At 53.8% G+C, this 19,492-nt stretch overlaps 1 protein-coding gene across 1 annotated transcript in view; it reads right to left on the bottom strand.

Moving 5' to 3' along the window:
* Positions 1 to 19,492, bottom strand: part of ATP11A (ATPase phospholipid transporting 11A) — a 104,390-nt gene that overhangs the window by 28,063 nt on the left and 56,835 nt on the right. The window contains exons 3-14 of the mRNA XM_036904763.2: positions 17,288 to 17,377; positions 16,493 to 16,573; positions 13,550 to 13,657; positions 11,292 to 11,420; positions 8,983 to 9,086; positions 8,596 to 8,646; positions 6,019 to 6,083; positions 5,293 to 5,374; positions 4,021 to 4,171; positions 2,801 to 2,998; positions 2,253 to 2,426; positions 886 to 1,049 (exon numbers count right to left, since the gene is read on the bottom strand). Coding sequence (XP_036760658.1) covers positions 886 to 1,049; positions 2,253 to 2,426; positions 2,801 to 2,998; positions 4,021 to 4,171; positions 5,293 to 5,374; positions 6,019 to 6,083; positions 8,596 to 8,646; positions 8,983 to 9,086; positions 11,292 to 11,420; positions 13,550 to 13,657; positions 16,493 to 16,573; positions 17,288 to 17,377 — 1,397 coding nt within the window. The remainder of the gene's footprint in view (positions 1 to 885; positions 1,050 to 2,252; positions 2,427 to 2,800; positions 2,999 to 4,020; positions 4,172 to 5,292; positions 5,375 to 6,018; positions 6,084 to 8,595; positions 8,647 to 8,982; positions 9,087 to 11,291; positions 11,421 to 13,549; positions 13,658 to 16,492; positions 16,574 to 17,287; positions 17,378 to 19,492) is intronic.

The raw sequence follows: 19,492 nt of genomic DNA, 5'->3' as shown, positions 1-19,492 counted from the left end.
CGCTGGGGCGCGGAGGTGTGGCTTCTGGCAAGAGCTCACAGACGGGAGAAGGAACGTGTTTCTCACACAGCGAGCAGCCACATGGTAGGAAGGCGCTGTGGCGCCATGGGGACAGGCAGGAGCTGTACAATCAGGGGCAGGAAGGGCCTGTCCTGGCTGTTAAGCATGCAGCTTGAGTTCTGAACACTTGTCCAAGAGACGGCTAGCTTTGAGATATCTAAGTGCGTGTGGACACCTGCACTTTGATAGAGGCCCATGGGAATACATAAGTGAGGTCACCCCCCACACTGCACGGGAAAAACATGCTACCTAGGTCAACAAAAAACACTGTTCTACTTGGGTGACATGCTCATCACCCACTCATTCATGGCAGCAGAGGGGAGCCCACTTCCTTTGGTCAAATCTGAGTTGCCAACTGAGAACTGGAAACACATTTCTGTGACTTGAAATTGTGCCTCAAATCTGGAATAGCCAGAGTATTTTTCCAGGTGTTGTTTGCTTAAAATGTCATGTCATGAGGCGGCAAGTACTCCCAATAAAGACCTGAAGGAGAGGGCGGACGGCACACAGAGAAAGAGAAGCCGACAGGGAGAAAGCCGAAGCCGCCAGTTTAACCTCCCTGCACACTGTGTGACTTTGTGGGGGTTTCCTGACATCTCTGGAAATCAATTTTTTGGATGGACAAGGAAGACGTGTTCTAAAGGCTGAATAAGACTGTTCACGTGGTTAAAAGCCTGTGATCACCTGGAGTGGCCTCTAGCTCACTTATCACGGAGTTAGGAGGGGGCCTCCCGGGACACAGCAGGCACCTCGAGCTGAGGGGCCGATGGCCGCCCAGCTGGGCCTGCGGGCGGGCTTGCCGGCACAGCCCTGCCTCCGGCCTACCTCTGGACGCCCTCGACCAGGGCCAGCTCGTCAGGGGAGGAGGATATGTACACACAGGGTTTCCCTGAGGCCGGCGCCTTCCTGGGTCCGTCCGCCTCCTCTTCGTCCTTCACCTGGATGGTGTGGCACAGACAGAGGGCTCGGAAAAACAGCTCTTCTCGCTCCTGTGAAAACGAGCACAAAACCCACACGCCTGTGGCCATCAGCTCACGGCAGAAGGAAAGTAAGCCGCAGGCGGGACGCGGTGTTCCAGGCATCACAAAGCCCCGGCCCCTTGGGGCGGGAGGCGGGATGAACTGGCTTCTCCACTTGCGAGCACTCCAGCTGTGCTGCCCATCACTGCGAGAGGCCAGGGAGGCGGGGTGACGGGGTGAGGACACAAGAGTGGACACCGCAGGGCCAAGTCTCAGACCAGCTGAGGGGCGTGGCCGAGCCTGGGTTCCCCAGGGACTCCCGAGTGCTTTGCCAGGGTCCTGGGTGCTGCCCTGGGAGGGGCCGTGAAGGGCTGGGCTCGCCCCCCATGTGCCAGGTGGAGGGAGTCCCTGCAGGGGCCGGAGGGTGTGATGCCTGCAGGCTCCTCATGGTGGCCCACACCAGCCCCTTGGCCACCACCTGAGGCCCACGTGGTGGCACATCCAGTGCACCTGGTCATGGCAGAGCCCACCAGGGGGCCCCACACAGGTCTCTGCAGTCACCAAGCTCTCTGGAATGGTCTCCTGGCGACTACTGATGAGGGCCCCCAGCCCTCCAGGAGATGCTGAGATCTGGAACCACAGCACTTGAGTGTGCACACATGTGCAGGGCATATGTCTGTCTGTGTGCATGAAGGCAGTATGTGTGCACATGTGCATACAAGTGTGAGGGGCATGTGTCTGTGCATGTCTATGCACACTGTGCATGTGCACTTGAATGTGAGTTGTGTATATGCATGAGGACAGTGTACGTATGTGTGCACACATGAGGGTGCAGGGCATGTGTCTGTGTGTGTGCCTCTATGTGCATGAGGGCACTGTGTGTGAACGTGCGCACATGACTGTGCGGGGCATGTGTCTGTGCATGTGTGTGCACGTGAACTCGAGTGTGGACACATGTGTAAGCACTGGCACATGTGTGCAGGGCCACCTGGCTCTCAGCCGCCACCTGCCTGCTTGTCCCCATGTCTCAAGCTGTTCCCACCCCGGATATGACTGTCCAATTCCCTGGGGGGGAAGGAACCTCACGGTTCTCACTCAAGTTGCTGGGTGGCCCCCATCTTCCCTGGATCCCAGAATGAGAGGTGACACTAGTGTATCCTGGGAGCAGGGCCCTGGAACATGGGGCAGTGACCCTCTGGAGGGCCAGCACTCGCGGAGCAAGCGGCCACCTACCCTCCCGCTGACACCTGGGGAGGAGTCGATCATGTCGATGCCAGAGGCATCTGGGAGGACCTGCCCATTGCAGATGACGTGTGGCACGTAGACGTGGCCTTCGACGCAGCACTCCTTGAACTGCATGTCATTCTCCGTGAGGGTGCCGGTTTTGTCTGTGAAGATGTATTCCACCTGTGGACACAGGGCTGGCTGGGTGGCGCTGGCCAGGGATTAGCGCCCTTCTAGAGGGGGAGAGGGGCTGACTCTGTCGCGGAGTGGCCGTGTGCCTGACATCAAGGCTGTCCATGGGAATTCAGGCCACACAAGCTGCTGCACCAGGCTGAATGGTGAGCACACAGGACCATCCACCCCCAGAGCTCTGCTGCTGTCTTTCACCAGTAACAGGCTTGGAACAGGCCTGTGCATGAATCAGAATGGAAAAGTATCCTTGGGAATACAAGACTTGCCCACACAGTACGGGTTCTTTCGAATCTAGATACCTGGGAACATAAAAGGGAGGGACTCCATCTCAGCAAATCACGGAAGATCATTCCGAAGCTACCTACCTGTCCTAATTCTTCATTTAAGTCCGAGGTGTTGACGAGCGGCCCCTCCCCGGTCTCCTCATCAAACATCTCCTCATCCCAGGTGATGAAGTAGGAGCCCAGGAACTTCTGCATCTCCACCGTGACGTACATGGACACGGGGATGATGTAGTTGAAGAGGACCATGAAGGCCAGGAAGTCCGTGAACGCCCTGAGAAACTGAGAGGGCCCTGCATCACCTCTGGTCTGCCAGCCAGCAGCACCGGGGCAGGAGGCCGAGGCGGGCACACACCACACTCCCAGACCCAAACACGAGGCTCATTTGGGGAGGCAGCTGTCGCCCTGCTCGCCCGTCACCTGATCTGAGCCCGGCGGTGGCCCCAGGCTGGGAGCAGGCCAGCGTGCCTCCCTGCTGTTGGGGGGCAAGTCCCCCACCACCGAGAGAAGTCACAGTCAGGAGACAGGAGGCCCCTCCACCTGGCAGCCAGCAGGGCACTTAACAGTCAGAGATTTCCAAATTTCCTTAGACACTCGGACACATTAACAAACCTACGTGGTAATGAACCGGGATGCTGAAAAAGTAAGTGTGGGAAAAACTACTATTTCTTACAGTTTTGTTCACATCTCTGAACCATTCAGTTTTGTGGGAGGCCCAGTGGAACACAGGATATGCAGGGAGCCTAGTCTGGGCCTGCACGCAGCCCCCGCTCTGCACCCGGGGGACCCTGGTCTGATCTGCATGTAGCTCAGGTCTGGCTTCTGGCCAGAAAATTGTACTGTTTTAAGTAGAGGAGGTTCAATAAGATTATTTTAACATACTGGGTTGGGGAAAAATACTTTAGATAAACATGAGCCACTGAGCTAAAACTAAGGAAAAATGAAAATTCTTACCATAATTTCCTATTATTGAGACTCTCCTTTTGTCTGTATTCTTACCAGGGGCACCATTTCCCTCACGATTGTTAGCAGGCACTCTGAGCACCTACTACACACAGGGCAGTGCCCGGGACCTGCACAGGCTGGATGTGGCGCTGTCTTGTGAATCTGCTTGGGAACCAGAACATTCCAGACCTGAAGAGTCAGAGGCCCAGGGACTGTGAGCAATCAGTGCCTACAGCTGGGGGGCACCGGACACCTGCGCCATGGATGGGCCCTGTTACTAACCCAACCAATCAAGGCCTGTCCATGGCTGGGACCACTCTCGTAATGACGGCCCCGCGTGGAGTGTGCACTTTCCATACCAGGTTCCTCTGTCTTTCCAATTCGGTTTTCTGATTGTACCATGGCTCATCTCGGAAGGGTTCGCTCTGCCACAGGTATTTCAGGACGGTATTTATCAGAGCTTTGCTGATTAGAATGCACAGGTACACGATGAGGAACACATTCATGGACCTAAAACAGAGACAGCGGTTACGTGGCTACTCCTGGAGCCGCGTGGTGCCCTTCCCATGAAGGCAGACGAGCACATCACGAAGAAACAACAGAACAGCTCAGTAGCATGTCCTAAAGGGTCCCCGCTGTCAGCTGACACTGTGAAAATCAAAACACACACATCTACTTGGAGTGAACGGTGGCCCCTGTCTGTGATCCAGGAGCCCCAAGGGAGGTGCTCAGTAAAGGGAAGGTTTTGCAGGCAGGACCCAGACATGCCAGTCACACCACTGCAAGGTGCTGCACCGTCTGGGGTTCTACCATTTAAAAAACATCCAGAAACCAATTAGCACTAAGCATCCATCCAGCAGCTCCACACGCAGATTTCCACAGTGGGGGAGGTGGGGAGGGGGGAATGCTGAGTCCTTAGCCAATGTCTCAGTAGAACTTGGGAAGGTCTGATGTTTCAGCGTCTATTTCTGAAACCTGTTGTCAATGCAGACACCCAGGAGCAGAGCATCCTTGCTTACTAAGACCCAGATCTCCACTCGCATGTCTGGTGCAGCCAGATGGACAGGGACCAGGAGCACACTCTGAGATCGGGTTACGAAGAGCAGGCAGGAGGCTCTGTCCATCTCCCCAAAGCTGTGGACTGGCACACAGCCCGTCGTTAAACAACCTGTAACCGCCATCCACTTTAAGCCGAGGACACGCCTTCACAGTCCCAGGCCAGTTTCCTACAAATCCAGCTCTCTCCTTGAGCCATCATCATGCACATTTTGCTATTTAATGAACAGAAAGCTAATGTTTTCCTCAGTAAAACATGGGGATTACTACTCCCCAAAGCTAGAAGTGACCCTATTTGTCATTTTCATGGCTTGGTGACGGGAGTCGTGGGCATCGGCACTAACCTGGAACCGGGACCTCAGGTGTCCACACAAGCGAGCCTCCAGAAGCGGGCTGAAGGGTGGGGCCATTTATATCCCCACAAGGTACGACAGTCCATCTAAATAATCAACTCTACTGTCTGTCTAGACACCACGAAGGAATTGCTAACAGGCTTCCCATCTACGGTGGTTTACGGTAGTTCTAAGTCATGATTTTTATGCAGTTCAAACAACCGGGAGTATACTGAACCTTACTTTTCTACGGCTGATCGTTTCTGGGATTTTGACTGGTAATTTAATGCCATCTTGGTTTCCATGCCTGTGTAAATAGCAACACCTGTAAAGTAGATTAAATGTTAGAAAGTAACAATTATACCTTGACTTTACATAAAAAATTACACACAGCTACAGTTAAAATGGAATTTGGGGCAAAACAAATAATATTTTAAATTCCTCTCTGCAACCTAGCTGTTCATAAAAAGTTACATAACAGGACCCTTTGACTAAAGAAATACTTTTTATTCCTGCATAGAAAGCAACCTATGTTTTTTTTTATAAGTTCCAAAGAAATGTTGGGTTTTCACTTTACACACTTGTGTAACTTTGAGTTGTCTCACTTAATCAAAATATAAAAAAATAAAATCCACCAGAAGTGGGATATACTAGCAAAGGAATGCAGCCATTATAAGCAATTTCTTGCAGAGCTGTTTTGTTTGAATTTCTTCAGGGGCCTAACTTTATGTTTCCACACCAAAAACCACAGGCACTTAATATGTAAGCAATACCCTCAGATGCTTTGCTTCATGGATTGTGGTCACACATCAATACTGGTTTCCTGGTGAGGCCAGATTACGGATGCATAAAGGGCAGAGCATCTCCAAGCACGGAGGGAATGCTTTCATGGCACCATGGATGTTAGCTGCCTGACATACTCTTAGTTTCAGAGGCCACTACTAATAATTCACGAATTAAAACATTTACCGAAGATTTTCTCAGTATTCTTCAGCGTGGCTCCTCGAAGAAGCAAGTTTTCCGATCCTAATGGCCTGAAAAGACAAGGATGACCAGACACGGGGCATTGGAGTGAACAAGAAAGCACTCCGCACGCGGACAGTCAATCCATTTGCCTAACGCGCATCTGAGACCCGGTTAACCACAGAACTGCTTGTACTGGACTGTGAAGGGCAGCTCAGGTCCACATAAGTCACGTGGTCACCACCGTGGGGGAAAGCCTCTGCCTGCGGGGTCCAGCTTGGGGCAGATGCTCCTTAGGAATGCAGCTGAGCCTGCAAGGGAGGGTGGCGGACGCACACGTGGGGTCCCCGCACCAATGCCACCAGCAGCCCCTGCGAACTTTGAGGTGCCACCCTGAACCAGAAACCTGCTCCTAACAGGCCTTGCACTCAAGGACTGCTGGACTGGGACCCCCGGATGCTCTGGAAATTGAGCGGTGGTGGTGCCTGTCACTCGTGTGCCCTCACTGGTGGTGTCTGCAGCACTGTCTCGGAGGCCTGGCCAGTCTCAGGTGACACAGTGAACCTCTGTGTGCCTTCACAGTCAAGTCCAAAGACTCGAATGCAGGCGGCCTATGCATCTGGAACAGTGGAGCACTGCTGGGGGAGAACTGGCAGCCATCAAGGAACTTAGAAATCCTGTAGGGACAAGACGGCCTGGGCACTCAGGGCTCAGCAGTGAGCAAGAGACGGGACTGCTGCCTTCAGGGCCTCCCTGCTCTAGTGGCTGCCTTGTGGGTGGGTTACCAGTTCTTCATTTCCCAGAAGCGAGGGGGCAATATGAATATGAAGTAGAATTCAACTTTATAAATGTTCCTATTCTCAGCATTTTAATGGTTTTCTTTGGAGGAAGGGGTTTGCTTCGCTTGTTCAGTCCATTCCTTGTACTGTGGGAGCCGAGCTCCTATGCACATTATAACCTTAGACACAGCTCAGGGCAGCGGCCGGCAGAGGACCAGAGAGAGCGGGGCGCTCAGAGGGGGCTGTGTGGACACCCATCCCTCACCCGGCAGCCACGAAGGCTGAGCTGCCCGCCTGTGAGCAACACACTCACGGTACCATGTGGACCGTGCTATGAAAACAAATGGCCCTTTCAGAAAGTGTCTCCGGGAGTCTAAAAATAATTTACTTTAAAAGTGCTTTGCTTCTTGTTTGGGCAGGAAGATGAGGAAATATCACTGAGTGGACTGAGGACTTTGATAAACAATTCATAAGGGTCCACACCAAATTTATGAACATCTTGAAATGCCCAAGTATTAAAAAGCTTGCTGAATAGTATTAATACTTATAAGCTAAACTAGAATGAAAATACAAAATGTCACCAGTCGCCTTCCCAGGAGTATGAAGCCGAGAAGCCTGCAGCTCACTTTTCTGGACCCATCCTGCTGACAATGTGAGTGAATCTAGATCTACTCACCTGTTCCTACACTAAGTCTCTCAAGACACAGAAATAAAGGCTATTTCTTCAAGTAACTAGGAATTACGTGTGGGTGATAATTATTTAGGAAAGACTGCAGCGATGTCTCCATAAACCCCAATCAGCACTGCCAGCTGGCTGATGGCTAATGATGCCAAACCACGCAAGAAGCGCACAGGTTGCGTCCTTCGGGCAGATAATTCCAGGAGCCTCACGAGGAGATGGCCCCAGGGGCTCACCCTCCAGTAACTGTTTACTTTGCAGCCGTTCCCACTGAGTATATTTCTATTTGTGGGCAACTGTTTGCTTCAACGCACAAGGTCATACTAGGGTACTGCCAATCTGGAGATGGCTTACACTGAAGGGAAATACTAGCAAGTGGGGCTTACGGAAAAGGTCAAGTTCAAAACCCACTTGCAGTCAGTCTCCTAAACTAGATCTTGAATACCTGGGCAGCAAAGAACAGCTAGGACCTTGGAACAGTGTTCCGATAAAACACCCACTGTGTTCCGATAAAACACCCAAGCCTGTGTGCCCTGCGCTGGGAGGCAGGCGCAGCACAGACCGAAGATAGTGCCTATTGGGGCCACAGGCTGTTCTGGGGAGCTGCCGCCTCGGGGTCGTGTCTCATAGCATCTCATTGCTCTGCAGGTGTGACGACGAAGCGGGTAATCGCACTCCCCTGGGCCTGCCCTCCTGGCAGCCCACCCGCAGCAGCAGGCTCCACAGCCCCAGGTGATGCAGGCCCTTTCCACCCAGACGTGACCTAGGCCAGACCGTGTCCCTTTACCACGAGTGACCATGCGTTGTGACAAACGGCCCGTCAGAGATCTTATCTGCATGGTGGCAGACACACTGGTCTAAACTGTGAGGTGTTTCTAGCAGGGGCCTGGCTCCTTCTGTGCTGGGGACCGTCAGGCGGGTGCCTGGCATTGTGCGGACACGTCCACGAGCACCTCCAGTTCGCTGACATGCGTGGCTGCGTCCGCGGCGGAACCAGAAGGAAGGCGCACCTGGCCCCAGGCCACAGGCATAACAGGGAACCCAGCCGACAGCCCTGTCAGCAACGGTCCCCGTTCTCTCTGGTAATGGGGACAACACGGCCAAGGTGCTGGGCACGCCTCTCACCTCACCACGGGGTCGGTCAGGTCGTTGTAGACGTTCATGCGGCCCACGAACCTGGGGACAGAGAACGGCGGCGTCTGAGGGGGCAACGGCTGGGCTCTCCCCTCTCCTTGGCTGATGGCTTCCACCGTCTTCCTCAAGCACTGCTTTCTGTCCACAGATTGGTCTTCACTTCTGTATATTTATACTTCACATCTGTATAAATAGCTATGATTTGAATGTCGCTGGACTATAAAAATATTTAAGTAACGTTTCTGACTTGGTTTTAACTTTTAAGCAGCGAACTACATTTTCTTCCCAAACAACAGGGCCGCTGGGTGGCTGGGCAGTGCAGGGGACACAGGCTTGGGGATGGCGTCTGGGGGCATGTGGGGGCCCAGGGGCGCTTACTTGTACAGGTCCGGCTGGGGTTGCTCGCACTCGATGGTGGCGTGCAGGCCATCCACGTCCTCTTCAGTACGAAATCCCTTTGTGTCTTGAACAGCATGATGAGTCTGCGGATCGAGGAGAAATGTGACTTCCCACCAGATGACGAACACGAATGCAGCGGCCGTGCCCACAGGCCCAGCTGCGCACAGGGCCAGGGGCCGCACGAGCACGCACCTCCACTGCAGGCTCTGTCAGCCGCCAGAGGGCCCGTCCATTCCTGCCCAGAGGGCCCCGCTATTCCTACCGGCGTCCCCAATGTAAAACCAACGGAACAATCACCGTGGGGATTCGCCATCAACCCAGGACACCTGGGTGCGTCTGCCGTGGTGCCGGCCATCAGTCAGGGAGCCCATTCAGAGTGGCCACCCCTGCTGTCCGTGTGATGCCGGCTCCTCAGAGAGCCCTAGTGCAGCTCCTAGTGGGTGCAGGCTCCCTGCAGGCCCCCAACCTGCAGGCCCCAGAATGCCCTGCAGAGCTTGGAGGGCCCCGACCACCGGGCCCGCCCTGGAGTGTCTGATGCCCGGATCTGGGGGGCCGATGGCTGCCTTTCTAACGTGATCCCAGATATTGCCTGGGGCCGTTGTGAGGACACTGGTGTGCCCAGCAGAGCATGGACGGCTGCGCCTGCGTGGGGAGAAGCCTGTGCCAGGAGAAGCCGGAGGGGAGCAGCCTTGTGGGGAGGAGCCTGTGCGGGGAGGGGCCCCCAAGTCTCCTTGTGTTTTCCCCTCCAACAATCAATCGCAGGACAGGTAAGGTGTGTGACGAGGCAGAAGAGAAGCGATGGGGGCCACATCAGCAGCACTGTGACATTCGGGGCACGTGCATGCCCAGCACCTTGGGAGATGCTCTATTTCCTCAAGAGCGTCCGGGAGCCTACTGTGCCCCCTTCGCAGATGTGGAGAGGCCCACAGGCCCGAGGTCATACACGCAAGGCACGCGACTGTCACCAGACCCCCCCCCATCTCCCTCGGCCTTTACAGGAGCCCCATGGCCCCTCTGCCTTTAAGGAATGGGCCCGGATAATACCAGCACCCGAGCCAGCGGGCACACACGCAGAGGCCGAGGCAGAACACGGACCCTCACCCCTGCCAGGCCTGGGCTGGGTGGCTGCCACGACATGTCATCTTGAAACGTGTGCCTCTGAAGCCCAGAGCGCCCGTTTGGAGTGAAGCTGGGCCGCGTTTGGGCAGGACACCCCTCCAGTGGTACGGGGGGCGGAGGGAGGCCCACCGCCAGCAGCAGAGCGGGCGTGGCTCGCCCGTGTTGGGGGTGGGACACAACCTCCCGCGCCCACAGACAGCGGCGGTCACACTGACTCCGGAACTACCCAGGGACCCCCACCCCAGTATCTGCTGCTGACAGGTCGGGCTAGCGTGTTCACCCCCTTGGGATGTACGACATGAAAGGGGAAGAAGGAAATGACGAAAAACCACCAGGCTCTGCCCATATTAGTGGATATTAGCATATCCTTTTGCAAAGAAATGATCTCTCCCATCATAGAAATTGCCTAAATCCAGAGGAACTGTTTAAATACCGTTAGAGCTGCCATTTTAGGAGGCAAAGCCTTAGAAATGGCCGAGTCCACTGGGCCATCTCACTTTGACAAACTCTTTGGAAGCTTCCAGCTTTTTAAATTAATTAAATCCTTGAAATTAGTAGTGATAGGTCTTATCCTTTTGTGACTGTTAATTAAAATTACGGAGCCCTGGCTGCCAGTGCCGGATTCCAGATTGAGTGTAAGAAATTAATTACATTTTCAAAAAATCCTTATTAAAATACTTCAATAAAAAGGCACTCAGTGAAGTGGCAGTCGGGCAAAATCTCAGCTCCTGTGTGGCTTCTCACGTACCTGCAGTCCAGTAAGGACACTAGTTTTGACTCATAAAATGAATTCTCAAAAGCCACCAATCTATTCCTCACCCCTGCCAGGCCTGGGCTGGGTGGCTGCCACGACATTTCACCTTGGAACGTGTGCCTCTGAAGCCCACAGCGCCCGTTCGGAGTGAAGCTGGGTCGCGTTTGGGCAGGACACCCCTCCCGTGGGACGGGGCGCGGCTCCACTGAATGCAACAGCTGAATGAACGCCGCGACCCTGAGCGTGGACAGAAAACAGCGGGAAATGGGGAGACAGGAGAGCGAGGACGCGACAAGCCACACGACGGGCCGGGCCTTCACGGGGCCCCCGAGCGCGCTGCCGGCTCCCACGCGGTGTCGCCTCTGGCTGCACTCATAGCCGGGGGTGCAAGGGAAGGCCCGGGGGGTGTCCTTGCCTTGTGACTCGATTCTCCATCCAGGCTGGCGGTGGTCACGTGGCACGTCCCATCTCCGCGGCTGCTGGAGAGGAAGACCAGGTCGCAGGGGAAGGTCTCGTCCTCCTTGACCATGACAATGTCCCCAACCTGCCGGACAGAGGGACGCTAACTGAGACCCGCCTCCGCGGCGCGCCCCGGGCGGGGCTCCCTTCCTCCCTGCCGGTCGGCACGTGCAGACGCCGTCGGGGCCGGTCGGCAGGAAGGTGCGCGGACGCTGACGCGGCTCTCGGGGAAGGCGGCTCCCCGGCCCCCGGGCCCAAACCGGGGAAAGACGAGCGAGGTTCTGGCGAACCAACGTCAAGCCCGCAAAGCTCAAGCGCGCGGTGACAGAGTATTTCGCAATGAGAACGAACGTCCACGATGGGAGCGCGCTGGATTCGGCCCAAGTGCGCTGAGCTCGGCTTTGCTAAGGCGTCTGATGGGGCTGTTCCTGCAGGAAGGCGCGGACCTCAAGCGAGGGGCTCCCGGCAGTCACGGCCTCACCGCGCCCCGTGCGGCGCACCCAGGCTGCAGGCAGAGTGTCCGTCGGGCGGGTTTCTGATGAGCTACCATCACCCCAGCCACAGCGACCGCACCAAGGAAGGCATCCAAATGACGGCCCAGAAGAGCCCTTTGCCCGCCCGTGGCTCTGGACCGGGTCTGGAGGCGAATGGCCACCGCACCCCCCTGCACGAGCCTGTCTCCCTGCCTCCGTCTGTACCTGAGGCGGGCTTCCCGGCCGCACCACGCGACGGTCCCTGCGCACACAGAGCTGCTCTCCCCGCACACTGGCCCTGGCGTTAGTGACACTCCTTTCAAAATCGCAGGAAGGATTTTTGCAGCCATAGAGGAGCTTATTCTAACTCGTGTGGATAAAGAATACACAGGCCCTCTAGGCTGAAGCTGGGGAGTCCCTGTGCCTGGCACACGGCCGCAGCTTTCGGGCCCCGGTGGCGCTGGCCGACGGATGGCCAGCGACCCAATTAACAGCCCGGAGAACCCAGAAGCAGACCCGCGTGACCACGCAGAGCTGACCTCTGACCCTGGAGCGGAGGCGGCCCTGGAGCACGTGGGCAGCTGGAGGCAGGAAAAGGGGCTTCAACCCGAACCTCACACCTTCCGTGCGAATTAACTCAAAGTGGATCATGAATGCAGTGTAAACCGTAAAACTACAGACTTTGTAGGAGACAACACAGCAGAGAACCTGTGGGCTGCAGGGCTGGGCGGGGCCCCCAGTCCTGGCACTAAGGCCGATGGAAAACACCCGCACACTGGACATCCCCAGAATTACCAGCGGCCGCTTTGTGAAATGCCACGGGGGTATGTCCGGCAAGCGCAAGAATCTAGAGCACAAAGCTCTGGAACGCCCAAAACTCTACAGTAAAAACCCTCCAACAGTCCAACTAGAAAACGGGTTGATGCCACGGGAGCTTCTCCTGAGAGGACGTCCGGCTGGTAAGCACGGAGACGCGCCCCGCGGCTGACCGTTAGGGCAACGGGCATAAGCCACACACAGAGGGGTCAGCGAGCGGTGCGCAGGGCACGGGGGAACCCCCACGGCACCCGTGGGAACGTAGAACGCTGCAGACGCTCCACGAAATCAACAACTACAACTGGATCTGCTGATGGCTGAGGGCCGGACTCTCAGGTGCCCCGGTCAGTCGGGACAGCGCTCGGACACACCTCCAGAAAGCGTGCCTTCTGGAGAGATGGGCCACAGCGGTGCCGACGCCACCAGCAGACGCGTGGGGACAGGGACAGGCCCCCATAAAGACCACATTCTAGTTCCTCCTTTTCCAATGAATTATTAGTGTAACTGACATATCTGTTCACTTAAATGTGAGTCTGAATTAAGTGGATTATTCTCAGACCTCCTCTAGCCACCCAGAGGCAGCTGCCGCGCCGCCGGTGGGTGGCTCCCAAGGCCTTGCCCGCAGCGCTCAGCGAGCCGGGGTGCAGCGCGGCCACCCTCCCACCTCGCCCTCCGTGCTGCCTCGGTGGGGAGCCCGGCGTGTCGGGAACCGGGTGCTCACGGAAACTCTACCTCCCGCTCCATTTTGCTGTGACCCCAAAATTGCTCTAAAAAATAAAGTTTGTTAAAACTTCAAAAATGAGCAAATAAAAATAAAAGTAAAAAAACGTGTCAGGTGCTTGCCTGTGGTGAGCAGGGCTTGGGGAAGGGGTGGGACCCCCACCCGAAGACAAGGAGCCACAGGGGCCCTGAGGCAGGTACTCACTCTCAGCTTCCGGCTCTGCTTGCGCACCAGCTTGCCGTGCTGGATGAAGTGGACGGCGCACTGGTTCATGGCGTTGTCGGCTTTGTGGCGGAGCCAGTCCTCGTAGCCCTGAGGAGGAGGCATGAACCCCATGGGGCGGGACGGAAGAACCGCAGCGAGCCCTCAGCGGCACAGGTCCTTCTGCAGCCCCTGGCCGGCAGCACAGTGGTAGATCCGGTCGCCCTGCGTCCCTCAGCACCCCCAGAGCCTCTGGCTGGCGAGTCCCATCGCCTTCCCTCTGATGGATCCTTAAGCCATCCCTTCCCCACGCCCCCGGCCACGCTGCCAAGGCCCCAGCCCTCCTTGGCCTCCCCACGTTCTCATGCCTGGAAGGACTGGTGCAGGCTGGCCCTGCCACTGGGGCCCCAAACCCCCTCCAAATCTGGGGCTTCCTAAGCCCTGTCCTGCTGGGATGTGTGCAGGTCCATAGTGGTGACCACGCTGGGCTGCAAGCTGCCAGGGCCGTGGCCTGGGGTCTTGGGGGGGCTGGGACCTGCCCATTTCCTGGCCCCTGAGCAATTCAGAGGCTCCACCCTGGGTACCACGCTGCCCCTGCAGTGCACACGGCTGCCTGGTGTCTGCCTCCCTCCCCAGAATGTCTGCTGTTCACCACTGTCATCTCTGGGGCCTAGAAGAAGGCTCAGTACACGGCAGAAGCTCAAAAAAGCATCAGCTGAATAACTGAATAAGGAGCATGTGCAACGCTGGGAGTCTAACGTGCCCGGCCTGGGCCGTGTGCCCCCTGCGATTCTGGACCTTTGGCCAATTCCCTCCTCTCCATTCTGCAGTCATGTGCAGGATGCATTATTGAAACAAGGCATGACATAAATAAAAGATGCAAAAATAACTTCTCACAAGTTTTTACCTTCTCTGTTATAAAACATATTGTCTTCAGACATTTAGAAAATATGAAAAGAAATTGAAAATGTCCTAATCCTATCACTCAGGAAAAATTTTTGTTGACATTTATTTTTCTATAATAGTTTTTATATATTAATAACTTATCATTCTAGCCCATGGGTTGAATTTTTTCAAAATTAGTAACCGCGTGGTGCCATTCCACACGCTGCATCCCACAGAGCCCGAAACGTGTCATCCTCATTGCCACCATCATCCAGGGTGGGGCTGGTACCATGTCTCATGTGAAACATATGTCTTAGCCTTTTTTTTTTACATATTTGTTTACTTTTTGTTATTAATTTATTTATTTTTACTGAAGTATCATTGATATTCAATCTTATGTTGGTTTCAAATACACACCACAGTGGTTCAACAGTTACCCATATTATTGAATTATTACCTCATCTAGTGCAGTTACTATCTATCAGCATAGAAAGATGTTACAGAATCACTGACTATATTCTCCATGCTTTACTACCATCCCTGTGACCAACTTATATTGTGACTAAGAACTACTGTGCCCCTTTATCTCCTTCACCCTCACCCCAACCCACCCCAAGCTCTCCCCCTTGGTAATCACTAGTCACTTCTCAGTGTCTGTGAGTCTACTGCTGTTCTGATGTCTTAGCTTTTTAATTTTTTATTTAAAGACATGACTTTGAATGTGCGGTGCTGAATGCCCCACACCAGAAAAGCATGACTTTGTCAGCAAGAATCTGACCAAGTATATAACCAGAACCTGTATTTTGCAAATTATCAGATTTGACCAGTCTACACAGAAATGCAAAAATCAGGCTCCAACGTTTGCAGCAGGTAAGGGACTTGAATCTAGGACATAGGAAGAATTCTTAGAGTTCATTGATAAAAAGACAAATGATCCAATTTCAAAACGGGTGAAAGATGTGAAGGCATTTCTCTGAAGAAGACGAGCAAGTGGCCGGCAAGCACACATAAAGATGCTCCTCGGGCATCGAGAAGACGCAGCCCCAGCCAAGATGAGACGCTCGCACCCACCACGATGGTGGACCAGAAAGATGGCCAATAACCGTGTCAACACGAAGGTGGGGAGACTGGACCCCTCACACCCCGCTGATGGGAAGTGATGCTGCAGCCACCCTGGAACATACTCTGGCAGGTCTCAAAACATGAGAGCAGTTCTACTCCAACAGACACCCGAGAGTTGAAAACCTACGTCCCCCCAAAACCTGCATGTGAATGTCTGTAACAGCATCACTCATGATAGCCGAAAAGCAGACGCTCCCCAAAGGTCCCCCGGTGACGGACGGATGGACTGAATGTGGTCTGTCCACAACATGGAATATTCCTCAGCCATAAATAGGGACGTGATGTGATGGCACACGTACAACACAGACACACCTTGAAAACGTGCTAAGTGAACTAAGTCAGACACAAAAGGTCCCACGGTATAGGATTCTGTTCATATGAAATGTCCAGAATAGGCAAATTCAGTGGTAGGAAGTCTACCTGCCAGGGGTTGCGGGGGCAGGGGTGTGGGAGGTGGGCGAGTGCTCGTGGGCACAGGGTTTCTCCTCTGAGCCAGACAGCAGGGGCTGGTGGCCTTAAGCTGGCTAAGTGGGTAGGGGGCACACTTCTTCCTGTTGGTCCTGGGCTTTCGATGTCAGCACCCAACAGGGCAACTGGGCTCATGCGGTGAGCCCAGAGCTGCCGTGCTCTGTTACAAAGCCACATCCCAGGCCCTCCGTACGCAGAGATCCTCGTGGGCAAGGCAGTCAGGAACACACAGGCTCAGCAGCTCACCTAAAATCAGGTGCCATCCAGAATGCAGAAACTATGGTTCCCTCCTCCAACTCACAGGGCACCTGGCCGGCTACTGAGTTACAAACCTCTAACCCAAGTATCATTCACGAACAGTCACAAAAATGGATTTCTAGAACTCAGTTAAACGCACACCAGGCTGCTCTGGTAGAAGGTGATGCCGTATAACAAGGACCAGGGCCGTCCTCCCATCTGTCAAGTCCTTACCTGTTTGACAGCAGTGACGGTGATGACAAAGAACAGGGGGAGTCCACTGGTGACGGGGCTCGTGGGCGTGTCGATGATCAGCTGCCAGGAAACGAGAACTGGTCAGTCACTTTCAGAAACGTGGGTTAGTGACCAGCAGTCCCCGGTGGGCCCTGTAAACCGCCCCCTCCACTGGCTTCACTGAAACCCGCTGTCTCACCTGAGATCAGTCAGGTAAGGGACTTGCCCTACTTTGCCATAGGACACAGGTGCTCTCTTTAGTTTAGGGGCGTGCACAGCCCTGGAAGGGCAGTGGTGTGATTCCCACCATGCATATTCTCATGTTCTACTCTGCTCTGGTGCCACGCAGTAATGACACTGTTTGAATAATTTAATGTTGCAGAAATTTTAAAAATCCCCCAATGCTATTTTGTATGATTGAGGGAAGTTTGCTGTTCTTACAACACATCAGACCTACTGTCCGCAGTCCACACCGGACTCTGGTTCCCTCTCTTCCTCTCGCCCTCTGTTTTCTCTGAGCGTCAACGCACACGTAGGGAAAGTAGAACCTCAATCCAGCTTAGCTCAGCTGGTGAACTTCTCCCAAAGACTAGGAAGGCCCCTGATGGCCCTGCACTGCTGGAAGGCGGCAGAGCTGACTCAAACGCGGGCGCCTGTGTGTTTTAGCCACAGGCCTCTCCTAGCCTACACATCTGTCCCTAAGGAGAGCGCCCGAAAGGAGGCGTAGGGCCAACTCCTCACCGCCCGAGAATAAAATATTACATTTGAGGTGACAGACAAGGAGGCAGGCCTCACCTGTACCAGAAATATGATCAGGAAATAAAAGTTGGCTATTCTTCGGAATTGTTCAAATAAGTTCTTAGGTATGAAGTTCCAAAATGTGTACTGTATTAAAGAAAAATAAAAAGTGTCACTTTGATCCCATTTCACTGCCTGTGGTGTTATTCTACACGATAAGGAGCAAAACTCATAATGCATTATTTACAGTATTTAGACACCTCATCTATTTGCTGACCGTAGAAGAAAAACTGTGAACATAGAACGTGTACCCCAAAGCAGGTACCTGGGAGCTTCCCGACTCCAGGTGATTCAAAGTAATGCCCAGCAGCCGAACCAAAGTGCCACTCATAAAATAGAAGCCTTTGATCGTTAACACAAAACATACATGCTTACATTTTGCCTGGATTGTAATTTCTTTGTAAACCTGCTTTGTGACAGTGCCCTAGGTGGTGACAGAAAGCTAACCAGAAGCCCGCTTTACTGGTGGTTCTGACCGGTGCGGTGCTGATTCCCATGCTGGGTAGGCACCACGCACACGGGCGGCCTCCCCGCACCCAGAGCAAGTGAGGCAAGCAGCGGGGGGTCCGGCTGCCACCCGTTCTCCAAGCTTTCCATTTCTGCCTCAGGAGGGGAGCTGTCCTCGCTCTTGTGCTGAAAACGACAATGTCCAAGTGTCATCAACTCACCACCAACACTGAGCCGGGACACTGTTTGTGATATTCCGCTGGACGTTTCTGCTTTTAATGAAGACGGGCTACTGGGGTGTGGGAAGGTCCTCTGCCCACCCGGTGTGGTGACCCTCCCCTCCTTGGGTATCTCACCCAGTTTTACCTCTCCTGAGTCCCTGAGGACGGTGAGAACAAAGGGGACTCCGCGCCCCAGGCCCGTCACAGGCGTGCGCTCAGTACCCGTGTCAGGGCGGCCCGACAGGTCAGGCCCGAGGTGCTCCAGAGGGTCGGAGAAGAAACGCGCCCTCTGGGCGCCCCAGGGCCCACCCGCCCCCACACCCAGACGCCCTGACCTCCACTGTGTCACTGGACGCCAGCCCGTTTCGGGTTTTGCAGATGTTTTCTTGCGGTTCGTGGCTCGTCTTTCAGTCCTCTCAATAGTGTCTTCTGAAGAGCAGACATTTTAATTCTAGTGAAGTCAACTTACCAGGTTTCCCTTTCCTGGTTAGCGCTTTTAGTGTTGATCCAAGAACCTATTACCAAGGCCAAGGTCACCTGGATTTTCTCCTGTTACCATCCAGGACTTTCTGCATTTCACATGTTGATGCCTGACCCGCTCTGAGTTAACATCTGTGAGGCTGTGAGGTCTGTGTCCAGGCTCACCTGCAGGGGGAGGCCCACCGGTCCAGTGCCATTTGTTGAGAGACTCTTTGCTCCTCTTAAAGGTCAGTGACCATGTTGTGTGGGCCTATTTCTGGGCTCTGTTCTGTTCCACGGATCTATTTGTCTGTTCTTTTGGCAACACCAGGCTGTCTTGATTAATGTGGTTTTACAGTGAGTCTTGAAGTCTGTCTTCCAACTTTGTTCTCCTTCAATATCTTGTTGGCTATTCTGGGTCTTTATTTCTCCATATAAACTTTAAATGATCAGTTTGCTGATATCCACAAAATAACCCCCAGTGATTCTGACTGGGATTGCAGTGAATCTATAGATCAAGTTGGCAAGAACTGACATTCTCACAACACTGAGTCTTCTTATCCATGAACATGGAATGTCTGTCCGTTTACTTAAATCTCCTTAGATTTCTTTCATCAAAGTTTTCTAGTCTTCCTCATATAGATCTTGTACATATTTTGTCAGTTTTACACTTAAGTATGCATATACTTATTTTTCCTTTTTTTCATGCTAATATAAATTGTTTTCTTTTAGTCTCAAATTCCAGTTGTTCACTGCTGACATACAGGAATGAAATTGACTTTTGTATCCTGCAACCTTGCTTCTAGGAGGTTTTGTTGATTTTGGGGCATTTTCTACCTAGACCATCACGTTACTTGTAAACAAAGATAGTTCTGATCTTTCCTTCCCAGTCTTTGTATCTTTCATGCCCTTCCCTTTTGTACGGTGTTAGTAGGACGTTTAGTGACATGTCGAGTGAGATGGTGAGAGGGCCCTTCACCTTGTTCTCTCAGCTTGGTGTGAAAGCACCTAATGTTCCCCCACTCAGCACAATTAGCTGTGGGTTTTTTAACAGATGTTCTTACCCAGTTGAGGA

The sequence above is a fragment of the Manis pentadactyla genome, chromosome 17 (assembly GCF_030020395.1).
Source record: "Manis pentadactyla isolate mManPen7 chromosome 17, mManPen7.hap1, whole genome shotgun sequence".
Lineage (NCBI taxonomy): Eukaryota > Metazoa > Chordata > Mammalia > Pholidota > Manidae > Manis > Manis pentadactyla.
This window is presented reverse-complemented; position numbering and strand designations above follow the sequence as displayed.